Source organism: Cololabis saira, chromosome 23 (assembly GCF_033807715.1).
Source record: "Cololabis saira isolate AMF1-May2022 chromosome 23, fColSai1.1, whole genome shotgun sequence".
In the NCBI taxonomy this organism is placed as follows: Eukaryota; Metazoa; Chordata; class Actinopteri; order Beloniformes; family Belonidae; genus Cololabis; species Cololabis saira.
Window position 1 is genome coordinate 34733554 of NC_084609.1, and position 22447 is coordinate 34756000.

The 22447-nt window shown below is 39.0% G+C and overlaps 1 protein-coding gene across 1 annotated transcript in view; it reads right to left on the reverse strand.

Annotated features, from left to right (window-relative positions):
• gdi2 (GDP dissociation inhibitor 2) overlaps positions 1-22447 on the reverse strand; it is a 35206-nt gene that overhangs the window by 8105 nt on the left and 4654 nt on the right. The window contains exons 2-7 of the mRNA XM_061714427.1: positions 9240-9347; positions 9001-9100; positions 7879-8013; positions 6522-6720; positions 3690-3821; positions 1715-1814 (exon numbers count right to left, since the gene is read on the reverse strand). Coding sequence (XP_061570411.1) covers positions 1715-1814; positions 3690-3821; positions 6522-6720; positions 7879-8013; positions 9001-9100; positions 9240-9347 — 774 coding nt within the window. The remainder of the gene's footprint in view (positions 1-1714; positions 1815-3689; positions 3822-6521; positions 6721-7878; positions 8014-9000; positions 9101-9239; positions 9348-22447) is intronic.

Below are 22447 nucleotides of genomic sequence, written 5' to 3' on the forward strand. Positions count from 1 at the left end.
TGATGATCAAAAAAGAAAATGCATAAATTAACCTGATGTGTTCACAATGATACAAAAATCATTTACAAAGTGTTTAATTTTTAGGATGGATTTAATTCCAATAATAAACACTAAAGAAAAGAAAAAGGTATTGCATCAGCTTATTGAAACAATGCCAAGGCAAAAATGTGCACCATAATCCAGGGTGTGTGTGTATATAAATATATACATATGTGTATATATATACACACATATATATATATATATATATATATATATACATACATACATACATACATACACACACACAATAGGGGTGTAACAATATATCGTGCTACGAAATTTCGCGATACAAAAACATCACAATACGTGTCGTGGAGGTGACAAACTGTATCGTGATATTGGGTTATTAATATTAATCTATTGTGTTGACTAGTAACGCACCTCGACCCACGGACCAAAATCTTACTCCACTCAGAAGAAACTAGTACCGTTTTGGTCCCGATCACGGGACTCTTGCAGGGTTTTGAGCTCTGAACTTTTACTGATGTAAGGCTGGTGTAGAGTTAAGCCTTACCTTATTAAATTAAACCTTTTTGGGGTGGTGAGTAGGATAAACACGGGGAAACTTCTGCTGAGTTCCAGTGTACTTTAATGTCCCTCAACAGTGTAGGATTTTAGAACATCAACACAGCACCTAGTGCCGTACTGTGGCGTATCACTCCGCCCAATCTAAAACAGACTAATCACTACAGATAAACTGACTAGTGTCATTATAGTCCCTGATTTACATCACAATATAAAGAATAGATTTATAAAATAATCAACCCTGAATTACCAAAATACAAAACCAAAAATTAATCTCCTCTTACACTTATAAGGTGAGCATGAATCAATCTTTTTTATGATGTTAAATTGTATGTAATTATTTACTTTTATTTATTTAAGTTGTTACATTTCTGGCAAAGAAAAAAAGTCAAATCATACATGAGAGAAACTATTCAGTTTGTTGCTAAATATTTGTACTTCTATGAAACTGTAGATCATAATGCAAACCTGACATTTACTTTTTTTTCAGTTTGTGGAAAATGGTTGGCCTGGCTTTCTCTTTAAAACTTAAACAGTTATAAAGCATTACAAACTGGAACAATAGGGCAAACGTACAGTATTGTTTTGTATTTTGTGTCTTTCAAATAAAAGACAATTTTTTCCAGTCATATGTTCCTCATTCAAGGTTGTTAAAAAGATACTGCTATAATATCGTATCGTTATTGTGACCTCAGTATCGTGTATCGTACCGTATCGTTACACCTCTAACACACACACATACAGACATATACACACTGTAAAGTCTAACAATACTTTTTTACAAGTGGGTGCAGGGGATTCATTTCTGACAGCCCAAAGAAGAAGCTGCATAAATTCAGAGATGTGAGGACGACCCTGAGCTTCCTCTTCCTGACAGATTCCTGCTGCGCTGCAGCCACTCTGCTCCATAAACGCAACTAAACTCAGCAGTGTCCAGCCGGAGGGTTGTGCAGATCTGCTGCAGCACGGAGCGCTGCAGTCTTCCTGTCCATCTACAACCACTCTTTAAACAGACTAATACTGCCAGATAAAACCTCTGCTGGGATTCAGGAAGCATCATTCAACCCAGCAGCTGGGGAGCTCAAGTTGTTCAACTTTCACGCCGTGAAACGTAGAATGTTTTTGTTTTAAGTGACAGGGCTCTCACCTCTCCCTCAGACTTGACTCCCACCACCTTCCCGTTCTCCATGACGATCTCCTCGATGGGCTTGTTCAGCATGTACGTCCCGCCGTAGATGGCACTCAGTCTGGAACGGTCAGGAAAATTAGAAACTTTAACAAACAGCCTTCACACTTACACCATTACATTCATCTTAAGAAAGTAACAAATAGTGATATTTTGTTTAAGAATGCTTGCCTTTCCTCATCCCAAAAGTTTTGTATTTAATTTAATATTTTCCTTTTTGGCAAGTTACCGAAAAACTGGACTGTATCCCGTATCTCGTCAAAGAGAAATTCAACATCAGCTCCTAATAATAAAATACACTAGCCAAGGTGGGTCTAATATCTACAGGACTGTCTATGAAAATTAGAATATTGTGATTTTCTGTAATGCAATTACAAAAATGTCATACATTCTGGATTCATTACAAATCAACTGAAATATTGCAAGCCTTTTATTATTTTAATATTGCTGATCATGGCTTACAGCTTAAGAAAACTCAAATATCCTATCTCAAAAGAATATTCTGGGAATCGTAATCTTAAACTGTAAACCATAAGAGATTGAGAGATTGAACTGGGCACATAAAATGTCCTGCTCATTTGTTGTGCGGCGAGCTGCACGCTCTGCATGCTTATCGTCTCATGACTGCCAGATCATTTCATCGGCCGGTGTCTCCGTGGCAACACTAATTCTACCATCAACAACTCGCCACAATTAACTCGGCGTGAATATGAAGCAAAGTTCCAGAGCTCGAGCCGTTCATGGTAAACAGGAAGTGAGTGATTCCAGCATGACGCTGATTTCTAAGAGCCTTATCAAGAAGCTGATTTCTTATGGAGGTAGATTTGTGTCTTAATTTATGAATCAAAAAAAAGATTGCTTCAATCAAAACATATATTTTCAATTAAAAAGAAATTCACTTCAATCAAAGAAAATGATTTCAATCAAAGAAAAAAAAGGGTTTGAATTCAAACAAATATTTGAGACTCAAAAAAATGCATTTGAACACTGTTTTTCTTTCTTCTTCATTTTCTTTGATAGAAGTGATTTTTTTCTTGATTGAAGTGAAAAAAGTTTTGAAGTCCTTTTTTTTTTTTTTTTTTAAATCATTTTGACACCAACATCCCGCAGTGGGGTTTGAAGCAATCTTTTTTTGATTGAATAATTAAGACACAAATCTACCTCCATAATTTAATATAATAAGTTTTTTTTGTTTGAAGTAGTGTTTTTTTGTGTTTGGGCCATATTATTATGGGTAGGACATTTGTGTCCATCATTTAATACCAAAGAAGTTGCTTCAAAAAGAAAAAAATATTTTCAATAAAGGAAAATCCATTCAATAAAAAAAAAAAACTTTTTCAATCAAAGAAAAAAAGTTTGAATGCAAAAAAAAATTTTGAGACCCAAAAAATTGCATTTGAACACTTTTTTTTGGATTGAAAATACAGGACTGTCTCAGAAAATTAAAATATTGTGATAAAGTCCTTTATTTTCTGTAATGCAAAAATGTCATACATTCTGGATTAATTACAAATCAACTGAAATATTGCAAGCCTTTTATTATTTTAATATTGCTGATCATGGCTTACAGTTTAAGAAAACTCAAATATCCTATCTCAAAAAATTAGAATATTCTGGCAATCTTAATCTTAAACTGTAATGTATGACATGTAAAATGTATGATATTTTAGTTTTTTTTAAATTGCATTACAGAAAATAAAGAACTTTATCACAATATTCTAATTTTCTGAGACAGTCCTGTATTTTCTTTCGATCTGAAGGGATTTTTTTCTTGATTGAAGTGAATTTTTTTTTTAATCATTTTGACACAAACATCCCGCATTGGGGATTGAAGGAATGTTTTTTTTGATTGAATAATGAAGACACAAATCTCCCTCCATGATTTGGTTACTCATGAACACATGTTGACTAACAGAGGAGTGAGTGCAGCTCCTACCTGGCGAAGCCCTGCGGCAGCTCTCCCAGGCCGTACAGCGGGTACAGGTACGGGCTCTTGCCGTATCTGGCTAGAGACTCGCTGTACAGCTTTATCCTATGTATCGACGTGACGCAGGGTTGATCAAGGTAACTGGGGAGAGAAGAAGACAAGTCCAAACTCTGGAATCAATGCTGGGAAAGCAGGACATCACAATAGTTGCTGAATCTGACCCTGGTTCACACTGGAAGAGCCACACAGGCGTCACAGGCGTCCGGCTGACATTCAGTTTGTATGAAAGTGCTGCAAGAGGCATTAGAGGCGTCGGGAGCATCAATTTGACGTTGAAAAATCTGAACTTTATGCAAATGAGCAGTGGCGACGCCGAGGCAGCGTCCAATCACAGACCGGGATTCCCAATGCAAGAAGCCTCAATGCAGATTGTACTTTTGTGTACATACAAACGTACACATTCACATGAGCAGAGCTGTGCACAAACACACTTATTTTATCAGAAATTAATATATTTCATCCAGCAAACTGACATTTTTGCTGATTTGACTGCAGTTTTTACCTGAACTGCTCATGTGAAACAGTAACTGATGGTTGAGGGGCTGGATGGTCTTTATTTTATTTGCTACATCGATCCAACGCAAAATAATTAAAAACTGTGCTTATTAATCAAACTCACTCGTATCTATAGGGAAATAACGCAGAAATATAAAGAAGGCTTCCCAAAGTGTGATCCATGGTGAAATAGGAAACTGAAGGTGTGTGTGTGTGTGTATATACATATTATATATATATATATATATATATATATATATATATATATACACTATATGCACTTTGTTTGCTCCAGTTCTGCAGCGCAGCTTGAAGCTCCGCCCACCAGGGCTGGGGATCCATTCAAATGTCAAGAATCCATTCCATTCCAATTCTTAAGATTCAGAATCGATTATCACCATTTCATTTGATCAGATATTGATGTGGGTTAGTGTCATTAAAAATGTTTTTTGAGCTGTTGCCTGAATTAAAGGCTATGACTGTAAAATAACTAGTGAAATAATAATTTCACAATAATTATTGTGAAATAAGTAAGAAATAAATAACTCAAATAGGCTTTTCAATATCCATTTAAAGTGCAAAAAAAGAAAGAAATTGCAACAGCTCATGCAGTAAACATCATTTTAACCTGTCTAATTTATTGTGTCACCAGACACACAGCTTGCCATGAAGCACCCGGCATCAGGAGTGTCATGACAAACCGTGTACGATAACAGAACAACCTAAACAAACTATAGTAAATATAGATAATATCAACTTCATTGAACTAATGTAAGTTTTTAAATTGTTGGTTCTGTAGATTCTGAGCTGATTTCTACGGAGTATTAGGGCCATGGAGAAAAAATATTTGAGAGGGGAAGATTTTTTTTTTATTGTGCACTTCGAGAAAAAAGTTGAAATGTTGATAAAAAAAAGTCAAAAATTCATGAATTAAGTTGAAATGTTGAAAAAAAAAAAAAAGAAAAAGGTGAAATTTTGATTTTATTCTTGAAAATGTACTTCAACATTAATCTCGACATTTTGACTTTTTTCTCGAAGTGCACAATAAAAAAAATCTTCCCCTCAAATATTTTTCCTCCTGCATGGCTCTAATACTCTTCCGTAGATTTCTCAGGCAGCTGCTTCTACATGTTTGTTTTGTTCATGAGGGCAGCGGGGCCGGGAGGGGCAGATAAGCTGCAGTGTCCCCAGCTTTTAGTGTCCCGTCTTGGAGCATTTTCTTGAAAGAAAACTTAATTTAGTTCAGGAGTTTTCAAAACCAGCCCTTTGTTAACACTACCGCTACTCTTCGACGCCATGGTCATTGTTTGATAGTTCCACGCCATGTGCATGTGTGAATTAAATGACCCGGATTAAAGTTCATCGGGCGAAAATGTAGCTTATTTTCTAGACTATAAGCCGCATCCGCTCTATTTTTTTTCAAATTATAAAAAAAACATATACAAGCTGCACCTGCATACAAGCCACATCCGCTCTATTTAAAAAAATAGATATAGATTAGATATTTACTACATGTACAGAAGGATTTTGAACTGCAACTTTGCTGATTAAAACGGGACAGAACCAAGAGAAAATAACCAGTATTTATTTATCTACAGGACTGTCTCAGAAAATTTGAATATTGTGATAAAGTTCTTTATTTTCTATCATGCAAAAATGTCATACATTCTGGATTCATTACAAATCAACTGAAATATTGCAAGCCTTTTATTATTTTAATATAGCTGATCATGGCTTACAACTTAAGAAAACTCAAATATCCTATCTCAAAAAATTAAAATATTCTGGGAATCTTAATCTTAAACTGTAAACCATAATCATCAATATTAAAATAATAAAAGGCTTGCAATATTTCAGTTGATTTGTAATGAATCCAGAATGTATGACATTTTTGCATGATAGAAAATAAAGAACTTTATCACAATATTCTAATATTCTGAGACAGTCCTGTGTTTGAAATCTGCTTCTACTTCTATCTGCTAAAGAAGAAGTAGCATATTCTTCTTTGCATTTATTTTGTCTTAGTTTTGATTCTAATTCCGGTTAGAGCGCCCCGAGCAGTGGAAGAAAAATCCACAGAATAGCTGCACCTTTGTATAAGCTGCATGTTTCAAAACCTTTGAAAAAAGTAGCGGCTTATAGTCCAGAAAATACGGTAATTATGAAAAAGAATCGATCTTTAGGAATTAATATTTAGAATCGTCCTGAGTCCTGAGCCACCACAGGCGATTTCTGACGCTTCCAGGGTGAATCCAGCATAAGTTAGTGTTCAGAAACCAAACCCACTCGTCTGTACGGTAGAGGGCCAGAGAGTGGCCGGTGAAGTCGATGACTTCCTGCCCCAGACTGAACTTCTGGAAAATGGCCCTCATGGTGGTCTTGTTGGGATCCACGCCCTCCATGGTCTTGGGGTCGTTCTCGTCAAAGTTGGCGATGAAGATGAGGAACTTTCTGAAGCGGCGCTTCTCGAACAGTCCCATGAGGCCTGAGGAGGAGAGAGAGAGGGAATTCAGTCTGCAGCACAACCAGTACTGCTGAGAGGGATGAGATCCCCCCCTGAAATAAAAACGGTCCAAATCATCCCCCCTGAAATAAAAACGGTCCAAATCATCCCCCCTGAAATAAAAACGGTCCAAATCATCCCCCCTGAAATAAAAACGGTCCAAATCATCCCCCCCTGAAATAAAAACAGTCCAAATCATCCCCCCCTGAAATAAAAACGGTCCAAATCATCCCCCCTGAAATAAAAACGGTCCAAATCATCCCCCCCGAAATAAAAACGGTCCAAATCATCCCCCCTGAAATAAAAACGGTCCAAATCATCCCCCCTGAAATAAAAACGGTCCAAATCATCCCCCCCTGAAATAAAAACGGTCCAAATCATCCCCCCTGAAATAAAAACGGTCCAAATCATCCCCCCTGTAAAACTGCCATCCCTCCTTTCCATCCCTTATGTCATTTCATCAATGAATGTGGTTTTACTGCTATTTCAACATTTAGTCATCACCAGAAAAATAACTTATTTGACAATTTCCACCTGTTTCAAGTAAATTTTCACTTTTAATAAGTAGAAAAATCTGCCAGTGGGACAAGATTTATCTTCTCATTACAAGCAAAAAAATATTGTTCCACTGGCAGATTTTTCTACTTATTTCAAGTGAAAATCTACTTGAAACAGGTGAAAATTGTTGTTTTTTCCAGTAATGAGTCTTGTTTTAAGTGTAATGAGATTTCTTTACTAAAATGAGACATTTTAACTAGAAATAAGACAAATATTCTTGTTAAGATTGTGAGTTTTTGCAGTGATCCATTTTACTTATCCTGTGAAGGACAGAGTCATATTGATAAGTTCAGAAAAGTGTTTTTATTGTTGTGTTTTGATGTATTTGATGTAAGCCCAGTGGATATTTAAAGCTTACAGAAGGCTGCATTTAACTGCTGCTATGTCATTCCTGCAGTATTTCTGCAGGTGTTTTGGTCACTGCTATTATTTGTAATATATTATATTATTTGTAATCAGCACAAATTATCCGTTGCATATGATAAAATCCACCATCCCCCCTGATTTCTTTTACAACTCCCGTACTGATCACAACACACCAAAGCTTTCCACACCAGGGACCGTGGGGTTTAAGGAACTCACTAGACGCCAGGGCCTCGGTCTCGGTAGAGGGGACTTTGTAGATCTTCCCTCCCTTGTAGACGTAACTGCCCTCGATCACCTTGAAGTCCAGGTAGCGGGTCACCTGCGTGATCAGCAGCATCCGCACCAGCTGACCTGGAACAAGAAACACACAACATTAACTACACTTTTTGGATTCATCTAGATCAGGGCTGGAACTAATCAAATCAAAAGTTTATTTACAGGACTGTCTCAGAAAATTAGAAAATTGTGATAAAGTTCTTTATTTTCTGTAATGCAATAAAAAAAAAAAGAAATGTAATACATTCTGGATTCATTACAAATCAACTGAAATATTGCAAGCCTTTTATTATTTTAATATTGCTGATTATGGTTTACAGTTTAAGATTAAGATTCCCAGAATATTCTAATTTTTTGAGATAGGATATTTGAGTTTTCTTAAACTGTAAGCCATGATCAGCAATATTAAAATAATAAAAGGCTTGCAATATTTCAGTTGATTTGTAATGAATCCAGAATGTATGACATTTTTGCATTACAGAAAATAAAGGACTTTATCACAATATTCTAATTTTCTGAGACAGTCCTGTATAATCCATGGTGTCGGTTTATAAGAATCTTTTTGCCCAGAAGAAAAAAAGAGCGACAACAACGACCCATAACTATGTTCTTCTCTGGAAAAAACACACCTGCACCGCGGCTTTAGAAGAAAAAGAGTCAGGATGCAGCGGCTCAGAAGAGCAGTGAAATACACGCCAGTTTGTCTAACTGTACTTATTGGATTTTTTTCATAATAAATAAATAAAAGAAAAAGGTTGCTACTTCGCAGATTTCACTTATCACGGGTTCTTTTAGGAACGTAACCCCTGCGAAAAACCAGGGATTACTGTATTTGAATCTTTACGGTGCCCCCAGTACTTCTAAATACAACCACAGCCCAGATTCACCAACGGTCACACATTTGTAACATAGGCTAAACCAAGGTTTTATGTGCTTTCATAAGTACTCTGACATTACTTTACTTTAAAGTTAAGGAAACTAATAGTAATGTTTAATTAACTCTTAAAAAGGTATTCTGCACATCCAAGTAAAAAACATTTCAGCTCAGTGATTCAACAATACCATTGGCCATGAGGAACTTGGGGATGAGGTCGACGTTCCAGTCCCGGCCCTTTCCCATGGACTCTGGAGGACTGCCGGGAATGTTGAAGCGCTTGAAGAGCTGCAGGGAGACACAGCCAGACAGAGCCACTATTCAGCCACAGCACACACAGACCTTCAAAAAGTCTTAAAATAAAAAGAGGAAGTCATTATTACAATTGTAAATCATCCGGAGCAAGAATGGGCCTGAATTCACTTACGTCATCCAGAGGTGTGATGGAGGCACTCTCGGCTCCGTAGTACGAGTTGCGGTCCATGTGCAAAACTTTCTTGCCCTTCACGGACATGATGCCTGATAAAATGCATTCCTGTCAAGAGAAGGGTAAAAATGAAGACCAAAACAATAGAATTCTGCCTCTCGTCATGATTTCAACACCATCATTTATAAAGCTTGCGTGCGCACAAAACAGGGTGCACGCGACCTTCTACGCAAAGGTTGGGATTTAAAAAAAAAAAACTAACCGAAAATGTGTGTATCTTTACGCCAACCCTGACCTTCACGCAGGAACATTTTGAAGATCTGGGGAACTGGTGATGCAGGCGGTGAGGTGGTGAAATGAAGCCAGATTCATGTCATACTTTTAATGTCATCACATAGACTTATAGATCCATGTACACCCAAGCCGGTGTTCTGCCCAGGTGTCCTACCTCGGCAGAAAATACTACCGTACCATCCCCGTTTCTTTTATCTCAGTTTCTTTTTTTTCAAAAGGCTTTTTCATGCAAATAGACGATTTAACAGCAGGAAATCAGAAAGTGCTTCACATAGATCTATGTGTACGACGCTTCGGCGGAAGAAAAAAAAAAAACGTCAGATCACGCTTCCACATAGATAAATGCTGATGTCTATGTGGAAGCGTGATCTGACGGGGTATTTTCATCTGTCAAATCATCCTACCTGCCAATATCTATGTGGAAGCGTGATTTTGGATTTTTGGGTAGCTAACGTTAAACGGTCAAATCATAAAGTTCGGTGTCCTCATCACTTTAATTTCAACAACAAATCCTGCCTTGAAGTCGGACCAAGCATCAACACTTTTGCAAGCCTTCAAGCTTTGCTTTGTGTATTGCCCCGGTGTAGAAATTAAGTACATATAAATATCAGGAAACTGGATTGGTGGCCAAATATTAATGTCCATGGACCACTGGTTCTTAGTAACTGTACCAAATATTAATGGCCATGGACCACTGGTTCTTGGTAACTGTACCAAATATTAATGTCCATGGACCACTGGTTCTTGGTAACTGTACCAAATATTAATGTCCATGGACCACTGGTTCTTGGTAACTGTACCAAATATTAATGTCCATGGACCACTGGTTCTTGGTAACTGTACCAAATATTAATGTCCATGAACCAACTTCCAATCTGGGTTAAGGGGGCTGACACCACCTCCACCTTTAAAACTAAACTTAAAACATTTCTGTTTAGTAAAGCCTATAGTTAGTGTTTAGTAAACCTCTAGCTGGTGTTGGTAAATCTCTAGGTAGTGTAAACTTTAGTGTGTCAGAGTCGCTCCTGTAGTTTCTTGTGCTGGCCCCCCCTTCTCCTCCCTTTTCTCTCTTTTGTCCATGTTGCAGCATCCTTTGCCGGACACCGGAACCTGCAGGTGGTCGTGGGTGGCTTGTAGCTTGCATTACGGAGCACAAGTCTTTCCCCGACCCTGCACCCCAACCTGGGACTTGCTGATTGGGCCGGAGCTTCGGGAGCTGCGTGCTGGCCTGCGGTCCCCACCCCTGGTCATCCCGTTGCTGGCCCCCCCTTCTCCTCCCTTTTCTCTCTTTTGTCCTGCAGGTGGTCGTGGGTGGCTTGTAGCTTGCATTACGGAGCACAAGTCTTTCCCTGACCCTGCACCCCAACCTGGGACTTGCTGATTGGGCCGGAGCTTCGGGAGCTGCGTGCTGGCCTGCGGTCCCCACCCCCGGTCATCCCGTTGCTTCCACCTGCCTGCTGTGCTGTTGCCGTCCCTGACCCACCAGTCTGGCCCTCGGCAGGAGGGTCCCCCCTGATGAGCCTGGTCCTGCTCAAGGTTTCTTCCCTCCTAAAGGGGAGTTTTTCCTTGCCACTGTTTGGCTTAAGGTTTTTCTCCCACCAGGGGAGTTTTTACCTGCCATTGTTTATGTAATAACTGCTCGGGGGTTTATGTTCTGGGTATGGGTCTCTGTAAAGCGTCTAGAGACAACTCTGTTGTATTAGACGCTATATAAATAAAATTGAATTGAACCACTGGTTCGTGGTAACTGTACCAAATATTAATGTCCATGGACCACTGGTTCTTGGTAACTGTACGGGTCACTGTCAAGTCCAACTGCCTTTAATTTAAGCTGATAATCAGCTGTTATCCCGTCTTCTCCACTAGTTGCAGATGTTTTTACCACTCAGTGTGAATAAAGGGGGCTGGTCCAGTGGGGAAGTGACGTCAATGCAAACGCTCTATTAACAGCAGACCGGCCTCAACCAAAGACTTTATGAATAAAATCATAAAACTGCCCCATTTAGGATATATTGTGTCTGTTTTACAAAATTAATGTACTAAAACTGAGTTTCACTGTTCCCTCTTACTAAAATCCAATAGCCTACACTATGCAAAGCATGAATTTCCTTGTTGCTCAAACGTGTTATACAAATAAACTTTCCTTACACTTTGACCCAATTGTTCTATCCTCCTTTCCTCCTACCATGCTCTCTCCTTCCTTCTTCCTTTCCTCCTTTTTTACCCTCCGTTACTCCTTTTTCTTCCTACCTCCCTTTCGTCATTTGTTCCTTCATTACCTTCTTTGCTTTTCCTTCCTTCTTCCCTTATTTTATCCATTGCTTCCTTCTTCCCATCCTTTCTCCCTTCCTTCCATCTTTTATCCCTTCCTTAATTCCCTTTCCTACTTCCTTCCTTATTTTCTCCATTCCTTCCTTCTTCCCTCCCTTCTTTCTTTCCTTTTCTCCCTCCCTTCCTCCTTTCCTACCTCCTTATTTCCTTCTTTTCTCCTCTCCCTTCCATCTTTTCTCCCTTCCTTATTTTCTCCTTTCTCCCCTCCCTTTCCTACTCCCTTCTTTCCTCCCTTCCTACTTCCTTCCTTCTTTCCTTATTTTCTCCATTCCTTCCTTCTTCCCTCCCTTCTTTGTTTCCTTTTCTCCATTCCTTCCTCCCTCCCTTCTTCCCTTTTCTCCCTTCTCCTTTCCTTCCATCTTTTCTCCCTTCCTTACTCCCTTACCTACTTCCTTCCTTCTTTTCTCCTTTCTTCCTTAGTTCCTTCTATCCTTCCTTCTTTTCATTCTTCCTTCCTTTCCTCCCTTCTTCTCTTCCTCCTTCCTTGACCCGAAGACAGCACAAGGGTTAAGAGTAGGAGTTTAAATGTCAGTCTTCTTCGTGTACACATTATACTGCGTATTTGTTACTGTTGGTAATTCCCCCCGGCTCTGCCCCCGGCCGTGGCAGAGCAACCGCTGCTGGAAAGGTCCAGACGCAGACACGCCCAGAACCAGCACAATGTCCAACATGCTTGTGCTGCGCTGGAGGAATGACAGCAGCTTTCAAAGCTTACACACCCAGGATTAGCTGGGAAGGAAAATGTGCATGTTTGCCATAGTCTGGAATTTGTCCACATCAAACGCCTTAATACGATTACGACAGCAGGTTCGTACAATCAAGCAAATCTGATATGAGGATATCATGTGACAGTTTTACCACGGAACAAGGACTCAGACACAAAGGACACGTGGTGGAACTTCTCACATGACCAAAGACAAAGCCTCATCTCACTTCCTACAACCATTACACAATGTACCCAGCTGGATTCTTTTAAAAATACATTAGCTTGACTTACAATATACAACAACAACAAAAAATAGTTTTCCTTATCAGCTCAACACAGTGCAATTGTTAATGGCTCTTAATGCAGCATCAAAACAATGGGAGCTCTAACAATATGGGTTATTCAGGGTCAATGTCCATTTTTAGAAATCTGTTTTTACTTTTTCTTGTGTTTTCATTTTATGTTTGGCCAGTTTTCCATTTTCAGAATGAAAATGACATGTACATTAATTTACAATCAACCAATGATTTAATAGTTTTTTCCCCTAAATCGACAGAAAAACGAAAGTAAGCAGCACACTGAAGCTGGGACAGAAACCTGACCATCGCATTACCAAACCCAGAAGTGGTGAACGTTTCTCATCGTGAGAGTTATATCATTTGTGCATGTGCAGTGCAAAGAAGAGTCAAAGCGTTCATTCACACACCCTAAGCTTGTAGGAATGTGTGTACATACACACGCGCACACACACACACACGCGAGCACACTCTCTCACACTCAAGAATTAAAAAATTATTTCAGAGGAAAGGTTGTCGGGTAATTTCAGCAGCCACATGACAACGGCACTGTAAAATGTATAAAGTCCACTGAATTCACGGGATTTCGCAACCTGTCTCTCAAACATATGAAATTATCTTCTTTGCACCTATAATAAAACCATCTGAGACAAACATTAACAAGGCCATGTAGTTCTGCTTCTGACAGCTTGAACGTTCACTTGTGTCAGTCTTGTTTTCATTCCAAAAGTAATGTAAAACAATAATAAGAGTGCACTTTTAAGTTGCCAGTCAGTGAAAATATATGTCCTGTTACCTTGTGCACTAGGCAATGGTACACGAAAGGTCAAAGGCCTGTAAAAAGATACACAAAAGGGGGATTTTATGAGCATGCACAGCTCGATTAAATCTCAAAAGTAATACGGTTGGGTAACCTTTTGCAGAACAACTGGACATGTCTTAGAAAGGAATAGTTTTTGTTTGGAGCACATAGGAGCATTTTTTAACAAACATTTTTTTTTTTTTAATTTCAGTAAGTTTATCAACAATCATTAAAGATTTCAAAAAATGTTATCAGTCTTTACACTAAAAAACTGTTCAAGTTATCTCATCCGTCAAATTAACAAGTAATGTCTAAATTTGTGCACACGATTCCGGCAACAACTTAAAAGATCTCAAGGACATGGACTACGTTTACATGCAGTCAAAATCTGGGTTATTGCTAATATTCCGGTTACTGAAACATTGGGAATATTCCGTTTACATGGTAATCAATCATTCAGGGTATCTGGATCAAACCAGCGACGCACGGAGAACATCATGACGCAATTCCCGTCATTTCCGCTTCTTCTTCCTGTATCCAAATTCAAAACAAATGCTGCTTCGCACAACTTTTGGCTCACATAACATACATACTACATAATGTGTAGGTTTCTCTTGTGTAGTTCATTTGTGCAATAATGTGGACATTTGTGCAATAGGTTCAGTCTGGCTTTCTTCTACTCAGGGGTATTGTGTAATAGGTTTTCTGGGAACTGGGAATTGATATGTGTTAATTATAGTATGGTTTGATTGTACATGTGGGTAAAGACTTCGGGGTTATGTTTCTATGTTTATTGGAGTGTGATTGTCGCCTGTGCCTCTCGTGTCCAAGACAAATTTCTCCTAAGGGAGACAATAAAGATTCATCTTATCTTATCTCACCTTCTTTTAAATCTTCTATCCCGGTACTTTCTACCGTCTACAAATGCAGAAATGTTCATATCCTTCATTACATTTATGAAGTGATAAGTCTCCTGGTCTTGTGTTTCTCCGTGTTTATAAGAACTTCCTGGACTCAAAAGACCAGGATTCCTTGTGAACAGAGCATGTGCAGAAAACAAATTCCTGTTCCGTTTGATGGGGATATTCCGTTTGGCGTTTACATGACCCAATATTCAGGTTTTAAAAGGAGTAACCCAGGGCTCATATTGGGGTTTTTAAAAACCTGAATATGAGAAAATTCGGGTTATTCAAAAGGAGTTATTGGTGTTTACATGGCCGTGCAAATTCGGGTTATTGCCAATATTCGGGTTTTAAAAGGGTTATTGATGCATGGAAACACAGTCATTTTCTGCTCGTATCACATCACGGTTTTCCTTCCAGCATTGAAGCCTTTCCTCCTTTCAGGGGTAAGATGTTCAACAGTGGGGACTCCTGTTACTCCACTTGCTGAGAGAGACAGTAAATAGAATCAACTGTATGCCAGGTATAGTAGTGTGCAAAGGTCACGCCCACATCTTCTAACACCTGGAAATCAGAGCCAGCATCTCCCTAAAGCAGCGGCGTGTATTTACCAGCTGTAGCAAACCTGCCACGTCTACATATCTAATCACAATCAAATCACCTTTCATGTTTGGCCTCCAATAGAAATGCAGCGATTGCTGTTTTTTTTAGGTTGATTACAGCATTAATGGTGACCTGTTGTCACCCCTCACATCCTTACCATTACATTCCTGTCCATTTTGTGCGACTAATTATGAACCTTTATCACCTGAGGAAAACGAGACGAGACGCAACGAAAATGCTGGTCATGTGACGATATGGATAATTAAACATACAGGACTGTCTCAGAAAATTAGAACGAAGGAGGATATTGAGTTGCCAAAGCTGGCTGCCGCTAAGGCAGAGACAGAAAAGGAGCAATGCCGCTAACTCCACTGAACATAACAGGGACCTACAAACGACAGCAGCAACAGCAAGAAAAATAAAGAACTACATCGTAAGGTAATAAATTCATAAGCCTTGGTCATCATTTCTGTTGTAGAAGACGTCGGGTTTAAACACACCGTTAGCTGCTTGTATCTCGGTACACGCTGCCGACTCGTAAATATTTCACTGATGAACTCCCGCCAGTTATACCAAACTATATACAGTCCTCATGCAGGACGACAATCGTGTCAGTCGCTTCACAAGTGACATCTGGAGTTCTAGCGTGAAGAGTTTTGTTTCACTCACAAGAGTTTCCTCACACGTAGCAGATGCTATCACTAAAGCTTTCACAAAGCTTAATAATTAATTTTTTTTATTTTAAGATGCAATTCCTTATTCCACAGGAAAACTAAGGTTTATAGTTAAGAACTTGTATCAACTCTAAGAGAGTGAAATATCTGCTGTTGTCTGTGTTGGTGCACATGTTGTGTTGTACATATAATTATTACCACAGGAAAGTTTAAGCTAGTAAGCTACACAATCCAAGTCGTCTCCAAGAGTCTCTAAAAAGTGAAATATTGCTCATTGCCTCAGCCTGAAATAAAACAGTGGTCAATTCATGATACTTTCTCATCTCCTAATTTTTATACCCAATAATACAATGTCAGCACCGTAAAGTTGGTGCAGGATCCGCCAATAAAACAGAGAAGAAGAAGAACATAAACAATCCCATTGTTACAGTCCGGTTATAGAGAGTGATACACGAGTGAGACTGGCAGCACCGTTTCAGGCAAGATAGCGACAATTAATGCAGCGGGACGTCAGCAGGGTGGACATATTTCAAAATAAGGGATGACGACAGAAGCAAGACAGACTGCGGGCTGTCGGTGCGGCTAACGCGGCTAACACGGCTAACCAGAATGTAACACTGGGATTGTTTTTTTTTTTAAATCTTTTTTTTATTTGGATTTTCGGCACAACAAACATTAGCAGAATAAACGCACAAATGAATTACAGTGCTAAAGTAAAAGGACACTAACACAAACAGTCCTAAAAAAAACAAAAAAAAAAAACACACATACTAAAATACCTACAGTACGACCAGATAAAACAGCGGAATCCTCAAACATATACATATGTAAATAAAAAAAAAATAAGATACTAAATATAAAAAATAAAAATATCCGCACACAACTAGGAAAAATAACATTGCTATGGAACCGCAGGGAAATCAAGCTTCTTAATGTAAGAGAAAAAAGGGGCCCATGTAGCGTAGAATTTACACTGGGATTGTTTATGTTGTACTGTGAGTTACATGGAGTGTTTAATAAAGTTCCCTGTGAGTAAGGGTAATACTCAACCGTCCAGTTTGTATAATTAAGGAAGATAGAATTTACTGAAACATGAACAGCTGGCTACAGCCACAGAGCAGCAGCTCTGTGGCTGCTGCTCAGCCAGGCTGCCAGGCCCGGGGGGCCGCGGGGCGGCTCAACATCTCCCCGTGGCGGCGCTAACCAGTAACTACAACCACGAAGTATCGGTGCGTGGTATCCGAGAATTTTTGCGAGTACGAGTATATGAGGGCAGTATCGGTATCGGGGCATCCCTAATTATTATACTTATGACATATACGTATGTGCGCAGCACTTAGCAACCAAACACCGCTGCATTGCATTGTGGGAAGTTTCTGCTTAGCTAGTGTCCATCAATACATACTAATACATTTCTCCAGAATGAGTATGGATAGTACATACTATTGTGTACGTACTAATATTTCGGACGCACTAAAAAATCTCACACTGTTTTTCCAAACTCATTACGGTGGAAGTGTGGGATTTCGGACGCAGGTAATGTGTCCTTTATAAAGTGGAAGAAGAAGCGACACGCTTTTCGTAACGTGTGTGAACAGTTTAGCTGCACAGACGCGGCCCAGGACTAGCAGTAGTTACAGTGCCAATGAGAAAACACAGCAAAGCGAAAGTAATAAGAGGAAGAGAAAGAAGATGCCAAAGCTGTGGGATTATTTTAAATTAAAAATGAAGGTCCTGGTCCACATGGTGTAAGACTCTTGTTCCGAGTCCCCGTCCACAGCCAAGCATTTCTGTTGGTTCTGAATGTGAAGTTGCACAATTTAAAAGCAGTATTTAAGAATATCTTTTATTTTCGATACTTAGGAAAAAAATGTTGTTTTTTTTTATGTTTTAGGAAATGTTAAGTTTAAAATAATTGTATTTATTTTTTGGGGGAAGTTTTCTACTTTGCATAATATGTAAATAGATGTCAATTATTCTCATAAAAGAAACAAATTGGTTGATTTTAATCAAGTAATCTGTCTTGTTTTCTCTTGTATATTTATAATTGCGCTTTAATAAAGCAAAAGTAAGTTTTATAAAAGTAGTTTTTATAGTCGATTAATCAATGGAATATTTCATAGAAAAATCGATCACTAAAATATTCGATAGCTGCAGGCCTAATGGATAACAGACATATATCCATATCTATGGAAACGGAGATGACGTCCAAGTTAAATTTCTAACATATCAAGCCTATTACAGCTGTAAGCTTTGGTTTTACAGCAGTGGAAATTTCCACCACACTAAACCAGTCTAGTTAAAAATTCAACTTGAATCAAGTGATACGAAGCAAAACATTGAAGCAAAATGACCCCTGTGAAGGTAAAACGACAGGGGAAGACATTTATTTTTTATTGTTGTGCTACTAATCAACTTAGTTCCACTTCCCTTCATTTTCTTTGTGAACAGAATAGATCCACTATTTAGTAAGTAGATGCTGAATTAAGAGAAAATGTATGTGATATTTCATCAACTACACTTTATGAACAAAGGAATATCAGGAACATTTCAGACTATTGAAATGAGTGGTTTTCTACACAGGAAATGGGACTTAATAACAGTAACTTGCTGGTCAAAGTTCTTCATGTAAAACATGTGATTTGCTTATACAAGCAGATTTGAGTGCAAGTCATGCGGGGCAAAGTTAACATAAAGGTAACAACCAACATTTGTTATTTGTACATTTTTTGTAAAAAAAAACGTTACATTACTTATTCAGTAAATTCTTAGACTTCTAGAAGTACCCATAATCCTTATCGTTAATCCGTCAACAGTGATTACAAATTAAGCAAGCTTAAGTCAACTTCTCTTAACACCGTCACAGCCGTCTGACTAAGACAGAAGCTGAGCGGGGCATGCAATTATAGTTTAATGATATTATAAATCTGCATATCATTTAGAAAGTTATTTGGCACATTTGACTTCCGTATGAGTTGCACATTGTAATCATGAGGTATGGAAAAGCTTTCCTAGTTAGCACTTTGCTCTATTGCCAGTTTGTCCTTTACCAGCGCAATCTCCATAAACCCAACTTGAACTAAATCCTGCCGTCTCTGGAGCTCTGGAAAGAAACCTGATCATTAAACACCAGGAATCAGACTACCCTTGGGTTGAGGTAGATATCTTATGCCCAGCCACTCCTTTGTTCCAAGAGAGGAAAGAAAAAAAAATAAATACTAGGGGTGGAACGGTACACAAAAATCTTGGTTCGGTACGTACCTCGGTTTGGAGGTCACGGTTCGGTTCATTTTCGGTATAGTAAGAAACCAAAATGCAAAATATAAACGTGCTAGGTGTTTATCACACACACACAAAATAACATTGGCCCAGACTTAAATAAAATATCTCCCTGATGTGCAAAATTGAACAGTTGCAACACTGAACAGTTTAAAGTTGTTGCTCAGATTAAATAACATTTATAAGGCTCAGACTTATAAACAACAAAATCTTAAAAACAAATCTTTTCTACATCAAATGTGCAAAATTGAACAAATGCAACACTGAACAGTTTAAAGTTGTTGCTCAGATTAAATAACATTTATAAATAATTTACTTTTATTGCCAATACTAGCGGCATTACCCTGGATTCACACTGAAAGCGTCAGTGCCTGCAGCGGGGCGGGGGTGGGCGGGGCTAAAGCTGCGCTGCAGAACTGAAGGGAACAGTGGGAACAGCCTACACATATAGCTGCACATCTTCAGTTTCCTATTTCACCATCGATCACACTTTGGGACGCCTTCTTTATATTTTAGCGTTATTTCCGCGTAGATAAGAGTGAGTTTGATGCTCCTTAACAAGTTTGGTCCGCGGATCAACATCAACCCAGCGAGCCCTTGCTCCCCGTGGCTGATTTATGGTTCTGCGTCACACCAACGCAGAATCGACGGCGTAGGGTACGCGGCGACGCACACCGCACCGCGACCCTACGCCGTCGATTTAACGCGGAACCATAAATCAGGCAAAGCTGCAGTCTGTCTGCGCTGATACTGACACACCGGGTCGGAGCGGATTTGGTCGGCTACAACTGTTGCTTGTTGTTTCTCGGTGTGAGCGCAACTGCCTATATATGTGCAGCTGCAGCAGCGCTCTGCTCCATAACGTGCGGTCCTCTACTTAATATGTCCGTGTGGAAACTCGTTCGGTACGCCTCCGTTCCGAACACGCTATACCGAACGGTTCAAATACAAATACATGTACCGTTACACCCCTAATAAATACATATATAACATCTTAAGAAAACTCAAATATCCAAATATCTCAAAAAATTTGAATATTCTGGGAATCTTAATCTGTAAGCCATAATCAGCAATATTAAAATAATAAAAGGCTTGCAATATTTCAGTTGATTTGTAATGAATCCAGAATGTATGACTTTTTTTTTTTTTTATAAATTGCATTACAGAAAATAAAGAACTTTATCACAATATTCTAATTTTCTGAGACAGTCCTGTAATGTACAGACTGTGCAGACTCTTGGGCCGGCCAACTAAAACCAGCCACTTAACAAAAGTTCCCTCTCATGGAACAGACTATGACATAATTCAGTATTCAAACCAACCGAGAAGGCTGCAGAATTGCTAATAAGAGCGTGGATCAACATGTTTACTGCAGAAGTGACATGTCAGTCCCTGCTCTTCTCACTCCACTGCAGCCATTTTCATTTTTCATTGTTGTTCTGCCAACGTCACATGCTTTATTTCTCTGATGAGTTGTGTGGCTATCCAATGCCGTTCAGTCTCTTTTACTACTGCCCGCTGGAAATCAAAGTTAAATACAGACGAGCCAGATTAATTGCCTCAAAGAAGAATTTGGATGGATGACCAGGCTAGCTGGCAGCAACTTTACCAGTTGAGGTCCAAAGAGGAATATTATTCTACTCCCAACCCCATTATCTGGCTGTGTTTGTCTGAAGTCATGGATTCCGTTTAGTATGTAACCTAGGTTTTAATTTGGACAAACGCAGAACCTTAACAATTTCTAATGTGGCGTTTCTAATGTGGCGTAAACATATCAAATCATTGAATTGATCGTTGTACAATGGCTTAGATTAGAAATGGATGACCAAAACAGAATACACCAAAGAGAAGAAAGAAATGTGAAAACCAAAAGGTAAAAAGAAAAAGTATGAAAGAGTCACTGCACTTTATAATATTAACCAACATAATGGCATGACAATAGTAAAACACCAAAGCTGCAAAGACTATTCTACACGTCTGGTTGTTCCACATACAGGACTGTCTCAGAAAATTACAATATTGTGCCTAAGAAAACTCAAATATCCTATCACAAAAAATTAGAATATTCTGGGAATCTTAATCTGTAATTGCAATATTTCAGTTGATTTGTAATGAATCCAGAATGTATGACATTATTTTTTTTTTTTTTTTAAATTGCATTACAGAAAATAAAGAACTTTATCACAATATTCTAATTTTCTGAGACAGTGCTGTATTTCTGTTAGTGTGCAGAAGCAGAGAGCCACAGGTAGGTGAGCTCACCCAGAGAACCATGAGACTAGAATACGACTGTAACTGCTGATGCTTTTTGTAGTGGGATCATCTGTTTTTTCAACTGGTTGATTAGTTTAAGAAATATTCATGTCATGCATTCCACGTGCCTCGGCATTCTTCACATGCCTCGCTGTGAACAGAGCTCACGGAGAAGATACAGGACAGCCCTCGGAGCATCTGCAGTCACACTGGTTAACAACAGGCTCCAAGACATCTGACCACGGCTCTCCCACCACCCCGGATCCCCAAAGGGAACTTCAACTGAACAAGCTTACTCTTAATATTAAAAAAATGCAAGTTCATGATTTTTAGTAACAAAAACAAAACATTTCCTGAAGAAAAACCTAGAATTATAATCAATAGCTCTGAAATTTGCCAGGTTACTCGTACTAAATTCTTGGGTGTCATTATCGATGATCATTTAAATTGGAAACAACATTTTGATTCTGTATGTATGAAATCTATGAAGATGCTTGGTATTTTTGTTCTTCCTTCCTCTCATCTAAGTCTCTATTACAGCTTCATCTTCCCTCATCTTAATTACTGCAACATTGTTTGGGCTTCAACTAGTGTTGTCCCGATCGATCGGGTGGCCGATCGATCGGGCCCGATCACGTCATTTTCAAAAGATCGGGATCGGCCAAAAAAGTATCGGGACATACTGTTATGGCTCGGCCGGCTGGTTTCTGACTCCGCGACCCGGTAGCGCTGGGAGCGCGGAGTCGGCGCAGCGGCCAGAAGAGCCGGGCGGCTCTGCTCTGAGCCCCAGCTGCAGCTCAGAGCGGCTCCAGCAGCTCCAGGCCAGTTCGTCTTATTTGTTTGCTTATTGCTCTGTGCCTATGTTTTAACATATATTAATTATTTAATCATTTTATAATTGCATTTAACAATACAGACAGTTGATGTGTGTTTATTGTAAGATTTTGGGCAGCGCCGGCGGCTGAAGAATCGTTTGTGCTGGTGGGGAAGGAAGCGTGGCTAACAGAGAGCTAACAGCAGCTAGGCTACGCTCAGAAAGTTTTAAAAACAAAGAAAAGCTGTCGGAGA